This window comes from Cariama cristata, unplaced genomic scaffold (assembly GCF_000690535.1).
Source record: "Cariama cristata isolate BGI_N322 unplaced genomic scaffold, ASM69053v1 scaffold7927, whole genome shotgun sequence".
Lineage (NCBI taxonomy): Eukaryota > Metazoa > Chordata > Aves > Cariamiformes > Cariamidae > Cariama > Cariama cristata.
In genome coordinates, this window is record NW_009624850.1 from 6,412 (window position 1) to 14,136 (window position 7,725).

General features: G+C 40.4%; 1 protein-coding gene across 1 annotated transcript; it reads left to right on the forward strand.

The window, feature by feature from the left end:
* The first annotated feature begins 2,279 nt into the window (after positions 1–2,279).
* On the forward strand, positions 2,280–7,079 carry FGG (fibrinogen gamma chain). Its single transcript, XM_009703334.1, has 9 exons — positions 2,280–2,351; positions 2,443–2,487; positions 2,923–3,106; positions 3,214–3,307; positions 4,295–4,425; positions 5,090–5,223; positions 5,345–5,529; positions 6,257–6,534; positions 6,880–7,079. Exons 1-9 carry the CDS (start codon positions 2,280–2,282, stop codon positions 7,077–7,079), a joined length of 1,323 nt encoding a protein of 440 aa, XP_009701636.1.
* The last annotated feature ends 646 nt before the right edge of the window (positions 7,080–7,725 follow it).

Below are 7,725 nucleotides of genomic sequence, written 5' to 3' on the forward strand. Positions count from 1 at the left end.
CTATTCCTAACCCATTGTAGGCATAATGATCCTTTTGTTTACCCACCCAACTAGCCAATTATCTAGAACAATGAAACTCTATTTATACATTGAAATTATTTCATTTACAGTCATTCTCACATTTTAATTCTAAAAACTTAGGCGTATTATCTCAAGATTAAGCTATTACTCCCAGTGTTTACTGTTGTCATCTTTTCTCACTCTTGAAATTCTTGCCTAGGACAAATTTTTCTGTATTCTGTTACCAAATATTCTTCTGAAACAGTTTCAAGCCTGTATGTACTACTATCAGTGACAAAAGGGAAGGGTGTGTTCCTTACTGTGCTAAAGGATGAGGGATATGTGGATTGGGTTATGTGGTTCACCTGTTATGTCTAGAACATGCCGTGCCCATCTGTGCTCTTGAGTGTACATCTATGGTTGAAGCTGGGCCAGTTATTTTACAAAGTTCATACCAGCAACCTCTAGATGATATATTGTAATATCTGAGGGAATCCTGGTGATGCACAGCCACTGAAAGTGCACCTTCAGGATCCTCTGGACCTCATGTCATGACCTGCAGCCGATGAAGCAGCAAGGCAAGTTCAATGTGTGAGCAGCAGTGGCAAGGAGATTCACTGGTAGTTTCCCGAGTCCATATTAACAGCACTAGTGAAGCAACAATAGAAAACACAAGAGCAGGTAGACTTTTACCCGGTTTTATTTACTTTATTTTCACTCTTTAGGAAACAGAACTAACCCTGTAAAAGGTGGAGTCATATCCTATTTGTGTCAATGAGGACAACAGAAGCACATTCTGCACATGACTCTTGAAGGTAATTAATGCCAGATTTGGAAGGGCAAACTTCTAGCATTGGTCATCCTTTGGAAAGGACTTTTGGCAGCCTGGCAGCTAACTCACTGCTCATCAGTACAGTTACGGGAAATCTGACTCTCCCATGAACAGTGCTTCAGCTTCACATATCGCCCTATAGATTTGATTTTTAGCATCATAAATGCTCAGATTTCCTTCTGGCAATATGTGGCTGGATCCTTGAAAGTGATGGGAGCCTTCTGGTTGACCAGATGTGACCAGATGAAGAGAGGATATACAGGTCAGGAACTCTCCATGTTTCAGGGCATAATTATATCTAATTTTGTAATAATCTAGCTTCTATAGAGTGCTTTTGTCCATGGATTTTAAATACCTATTAAGCAAAGTTGAAACATCTGTCCTGCTGTACAGAGGTGAAGTCATTCGCCTGAAATCACAAAGCCATCCCCAGTAACGACAGATCTAGCAGTGAGCCCCCGGTCCCACCATTCTTTTCATGATTTGGTCAAACAGGTATTGAAGTCAAAAGCCTCATTCAACATTGTCTCATCACACATGATACTGCACAGACACCAAATCAGGCTTTTTCTGGAGAAGCCACAGCCTAAAGATCAGGTACAGAGCATGAGTAGAAAGCCATTAATGCTATTAATACAGATAGCAAGCAGAAATACATACATAAAATAACTTGGCTGGGATAAAGCCTGTAGCAGAGGAGGGAGCCTGTCATCAGTCTTGTAGATGTGTTGAGTAAAGCAGATACTGACAACATTAGGGCCCCAGCAAGGAAGCTTTGACCGAAGCTGTTCAAATGGACTCCTTGAGTTGAAGGACAGGGAAGATTCATGCTCTCATCGCCTGTGAGAAATACCACAGGCTTCTTTCTGGATATGCCACTGCCTAACATGACTTCGTACCTTTCTCTGCTTCAGTTTTGTCACCTGCAGAATAGGGAAAATGATGTTGATTCTTTTTGCAAAGCACATTGAGATCTCTGGTGGGAAAGTACTACACAACCGCAAAATCGTATTTATTGTTAGGCTATTGATAGTTTTTACACATAATTCAGATAGCTACTGTGGCTTTTCTTTGTGCTGTTTGAGTGAAACTTCTGCCAGCCCCGTCCTGAAGCCATGTGTGAGTTTCCTTATGCTCGTGCTGCTAGAAGTGGCATCTCCATGACTTGTGTCACGTTCCTGCCTCCCCTGAGACCTCCTGGCTGGAGCAGAGATCAAGCGGATCAGTGGGAAGCAAGTTCTGAAAATGGGAGGAGTGAGAGATGTGTGCAAATTCTGGGAATTCACCTGAAACCCCTACCCCACCTCTTCCCGCCACCTCCCGGTGCCCGCCCCCAGCTTCAGCCTGCACCCTTAAACTGCAGCCGCCCTGCGCTGGGCTGAACATTTTCGGCTGCCGACTGCAGGACTGCACCGAGCCGGTGGCAGTGCCCGGTGGGACAGACGTGATGGGGCTGAGGTTACGTGGCTGGGCTCCCCTGGGGCCTCTCCTCTCCCTGCTCTTTTCTACCAGCATGGCGGTAAGTGAAGAGACAGTGTTCGAAAACACATTGGTGCGGAAAGCACTGTTGGAGAAAATTCACTGAAAACGGTCTTCTTTCTTCTCTTCAGTACATTGCTACCAGAGAAAACTGCTGCATATTAGATGAACGATTTGTAAGTACCGCAACAATTTTCTTTTATCTTAAGAGTCTAAGTAAAGCTTTCCTACGCTGATTATTAACTACCGTTATCACTTGATCCTCATTGTTGTTTTCGAAACTTATTGAATGTGCTGTGCTTAAACCTATTATTTATTAATAGCAGTATACGCTTGGTAAAAATGTATGGAGGGCTGCACTGTTGATGAAAGCATATATCCAGAAGGCGCTACAAGTAATAGTGTGCACTGTTTTCTTGCTATGTGCGCACACAATGTGAAAGTAAACTGCCTCTGTAAATTCAAATACAGCAGGCAAAGTGGCAAATGCCTACCCTTTTTCATCCACAATTGTTAGTATAAGCAGTGCCTGAAAGTTCCGCTGCCCAGATATTCTGCTCTCCTTTTTTTCGCTCCTGAAACATTGCCAATTACTATTCTTTCCTCTTTAGGGTAGCTACTGCCCAACGACCTGTGGCATTGCAGATTTCTTTAATAAATACCATCTCACTATGGATATTGAACTGCAGGAAATGGAGAGAATTTTGCGGCAAATTACTAACTCCACAGGAACAGCAGAATATTTGATTCAACACATCCAAAGCCTCTATCCTCCAGAGAAGCAGACACTACCAAGTGAGAATATAAAAATAACTACACAACTGAAAAACGTTACTTACGTAGTTTTCTTGTTTTTTAATTTGCCTAATGGCAGTAATTCTATGCCTTTGTCTGTTTTACAGATTCAATTGATGATTTTACTAAAAAGTCCAAGAAAATAATTGAAGAAATTATCAGATACGAGAACACTATTTTGTCTCACGAAAGTGTTATACAGTAGGTGTCTTCCACCTTTTATATCACTTGAGAATCCAAATTGTTTTCTTTCTGTTCTTTTATCAAGTGCAGCTAAGGCTCCTTCAGAAAGGTTTTTTGTGCTCATGTGGACCGTTGTGCCCACACGATCATTAGTAGCCGCCTAGCAAGACACAGAAGGGTCATGAGGATCTGATACTGCATTCTCTGCTCACCTGCGTAAGCCATTAATTGTGCAAGAAGTGCAAGTTAAGAGTGTCAGGAAACCTGGTGATATTTTTATTTATGTTTCTTTTGCTGTGCCAGTTACTCCTAAAATTTTTATTGTGACCTTTGGAGATTTTATTAATATGAGTTTGTGCTGTAATGCAGAGTGTGTGGAATAATTATACAATCATTCACTCTGGCTAATTTTGCTGCATATATCCATGAAAATCAGCTCAGTTACATTGATATAAATAATAAGTAACTATAAACTCAGTGGTAGTCTTTTGTAAATTGACATTGAAAATAAAATTGAAAACATCGTTAACTTTTCTAAATCTTAAGGATATGATTTTTGACCTGAATGTAGAAAAATCTCCACTTCTATAACATTATATCAAAGATCATTTAGGCATTCTGACACTTTCAGCAGTTTATTTACAACATTTATGTTTTACAAATACAATCATAATTAAAGAGGAATAATTTATCATTTACTTCAGGAGAACTAAGAAAAACTTTCCATAGAGTTATATTCATACATTAATTGCTGATTTGAGTTTTGCTGATTAGAATCAAGTCAAGTTTTGCATAAGGTTAAGTTTTGCATAAGATTAAGCATGTACTTTCCTATTTTGGCTAGTTGTTTCAACGTTAAACATTAGTGCTAGTAGAGGCACCGCGTTTTACAGAGCTGTATGTAGCAGCATGCCACATTCGTGAGGCATATGTGCAGGGAAATACATATTACATATTCAGAAACAGCTGAAACAACAAGCCATTTTTATGTCTCTCTCCGTCCAGACAGCTGACAGATACACATATATTGAACAGCAACAAGATCGCACAGCTGAAAGAGAAGATTGCCCAGCTTGAATCACACTGTCAGGAGCCGTGCAGAGACACAGCTGAAATACAGGAGACAACTGGAAGAGGTGTGCAAAATGCTTCTTGTATGGTGGAGGGTTAATTCAGTTACAAGTATTGCCAATTGTTGTCACAGTGATGAGTTATTTGTAATCTTATGGGCCATAGATTTCTGCAAAGATGTGTAAGATTGCAAGTTATGAAACCAGTGCTTGGATCAATATTAGTGCTAGGTAGATGCTCGCAAACAAGGCATTCAAATGGAACAGAGGTCTCTCTCCTTTGGCCTCTTTGGCCAAAATCTGATTATCCCAAAATGTATGCTAGACATAAGGGACATAAGTAGAGTTTCCATGGACATAGGACAAACAGAATATAACTCATTATCACATTTCTACTGAGTCACCTTAAAAAATCTACTTATTCCATTAACTCCAAAAGTGCCTTTTTTGTTGCTGTAGAAATTAATGCAATGACTGTATTTTACATTTAAGTTGCTTAAAGACTATGTGAGACTAAATTCCTCCTCATCTTACACAAGTCCTGTGACCTTCAGTAAGATTTTTGATGGCAATGACATTAAAGCACGTGGACTAAATCTCTGACTTTGCAATGACATTTAGATGAATTGTATTTCTTGCACTAAGAAAGTTATATTTGACAATATCAAATATATGTGAAGACAGAACTGTAGCTAGATTAATAATGATCCTTTGAATATCTTTACTTCAGATTGTCAAGACATCGCAAATAAAGGTGCCAGAAAAAGTGGTCTTTACTTTATCAAGCCTCAAAAAGCCAAGCAGTCGTTCCTAGTCTACTGTGAGATTGACTCATACGGCAACGGCTGGACAGTATTACAGAGGGTATGTCACTGATATATTATTACCAGGAGCAAGTTTATTGCATCAGCACTGTTTTTATTTGCCTACATAAGATACATATCTTTTTGATTGAGGTTTTTGGTTTTGGTTTTGGTTTTCCCAGAGACTGGACGGGAGTGAGGACTTCAAGAAAAATTGGGTTCAGTACAAGGAAGGATTTGGACATCTGTCTCCGGATGACACCACTGAGTTCTGGCTGGGCAATGAAAAGATTCATTTAATAACTACGCAGTCCACTCTGCCATACACCTTACGAGTAGAACTGGAGGACTGGAGTGGCAAAAAAGGGTATTTGCTCATGATGCTTCTGAAAATGACAGCTTAAAACCTACTGCTTCCACTGCTGTCAGTTTGTACAGCTCTCTGAAAAAAATTTTGAGCCCTTAGACCTGCTAACATGCATAGGACACTGCTTTGACTCCTGAACTCACAGCTGTGACAGCAGTCACTGTGTGTGACTTGTTGCCAGGCACACATGCATGTCTGAAGGCCACATGCTGGCAACTCTAGTTTATTTGGCAGAAGGAATCTGTTTCTTCTCTTCAGGTTTCTTCACATCTTATGCATCTTATGGATTAGACAATTGTTGTTAGGACCCTTCCAGCTGAACTATTCTATTCTATTCTGTGCATTCCATTCTCCAGGAGAGCTTACTGTCCTTGCTATTTCTTGAGACATCCACTCCCTCCTCCCACCAAGAATTTCCTCATGACCTAAGTAAGCCTCAGCATTATGGATCTGGGAGATACGTACATGTGTGTTTATATAATGTGGATCTTTCATGCATCACTGAAGACCAGTAGTCAGAAAACATGTCTGATGCTGGAGCACAAAAGTTGGTTGGATGTGTGTCTGTGTCATTGAGCTGAGGCACACATTCACGCAAAACCAATTCCTTTTCAAATGCTAGGATGCCATAAATGCCTTTTCTGCAGTTCTAACACCTACGTATTTTTCATTGGGCATGTACAGGGAATGCAGCATGCTCATATTCACCATTTTCCTTTCTTAACAGCACTGCTGACTATGCTGTGTTCAAAGTGGGAAGTGAAGAAGACAAGTATCGACTGACTTACGCCTACTTTATCGGAGGTGAAGCTGGGGATGCCTTTGATGGCTATGATTTTGGAGACGATCCAAGTGACAAATCCTTTACCTCTCATAATGGCATGCGGTTCAGTACCTATGATAACGACAATGATAACTTCATGGGCAACTGTGCTGAGCAAGATGGATCTGGATGGTGGATGAATAGATGTCACGCTGGCCACCTCAATGGCAAATATTATACGGGTAAAGTATCTTCTATATACCTATAACCCAGGACACCACATTTTGGCAACAGAGAAAAATGGGTCACTTTCATTGAATATGTTTTGCCATCTGGATTTCACAAAACTGGTGTAGCCCATTCTTTGCAATGACTGTTAACACCAGCAGTAGGAACTTAGGGCTGCTCTCCTGCCCAAAGTGGAAGAATCAGTCCTGAGAGAAGCAAACTGGGGGGAGAAGGGCAGTGAACGGGGCTTGTTAGCATGCCCAGGGATACCATGGAGGTGTTAGTACCAGAAAAATGTATGGGCACCTTAACTATTTTAGAAAACAACTAACTGTTTTTCTCCAACTGATGCATTTTAGGTGGTGTGTACACGTCGAAAGATGCTGGTCCATCTGGATATGACAATGGCATTATCTGGGCAACCTGGCGTGACCGGTGGTACTCCATGAAGAAAACTGCAATGAAAATCATCCCATTCAACAGACTGTCAGTAGATGGACAGCAGCACAACTTAGGCAGCGCCAAACAGGTTCGACTACAGGGCCGAGGAGATATTTAAAATGACAACAGAACATAGTTATCATTGCAAACACTGAGCACGGACAGCTGAAGTGTTAAGTCCACTGCCTCTTAGAGAAGTTGGCTTTGTTTACCATTCTGGAACAGAAATATTTGTACTTTGATTTTAGTATACCTTCCACATTACCGTTTCTTTTAACAGGTAGATAAATGGATAGTCTTGTGATCAGAAATAATCCCTTGCCTTCATGTGTTTTAAATGCTACATTTTTAGTTTTCAAGTAGCATAACTTTGTATGAGCACTATCATGTCATCATAGCCTTACGTACTTCCTTCTTTAGACGAACATTAAAATGCTCTCTTTTTTTTTTCTGTCGTAGGTTGGAGACTCATAAACGGGCAATCTCACAAAGACTGGTCTCAACAGGGAAAAGAAATCTTTTATCTCTTCAACACTGAACTTACCTAACATTACACAGTTCAGTTTTAACTACAAAATGCTGTTCACTGTAAAATGCCCAAGCCTCTTCCCTGAGCAGTGCTTACCTCTGTACATGGTTATTTTTTTCAGTACAAATTCTAAATAAATTTTTAATTATTACAAAAAATCTGAACCTATTGTCTGTGCTCTACTGTTGGCCAAACAAAACAAAGCGAACTTTATGATGGTTGGAAGGTTGCTCTG

Excerpts from the sequence above, each read along its gene's own strand:
- FGG (XM_009703334.1), top strand. The coding sequence starts at position 2,280 with ATGGGGCTGAGGTTACGTGGCTGGGCTCCCCTGGGGCCTCTCCTCTCC. Across the intron at positions 2,352-2,442 it reads TCTTTTCTACCAGCATGGCG|TACATTGCTACCAGAGAAAA; the intron begins GTAAGTGAAGAG and ends TCTTCTCTTCAG. Across the intron at positions 3,308-4,294 it reads TCTCACGAAAGTGTTATACA|ACAGCTGACAGATACACATA; the intron begins GTAGGTGTCTTC and ends CTCTCCGTCCAG.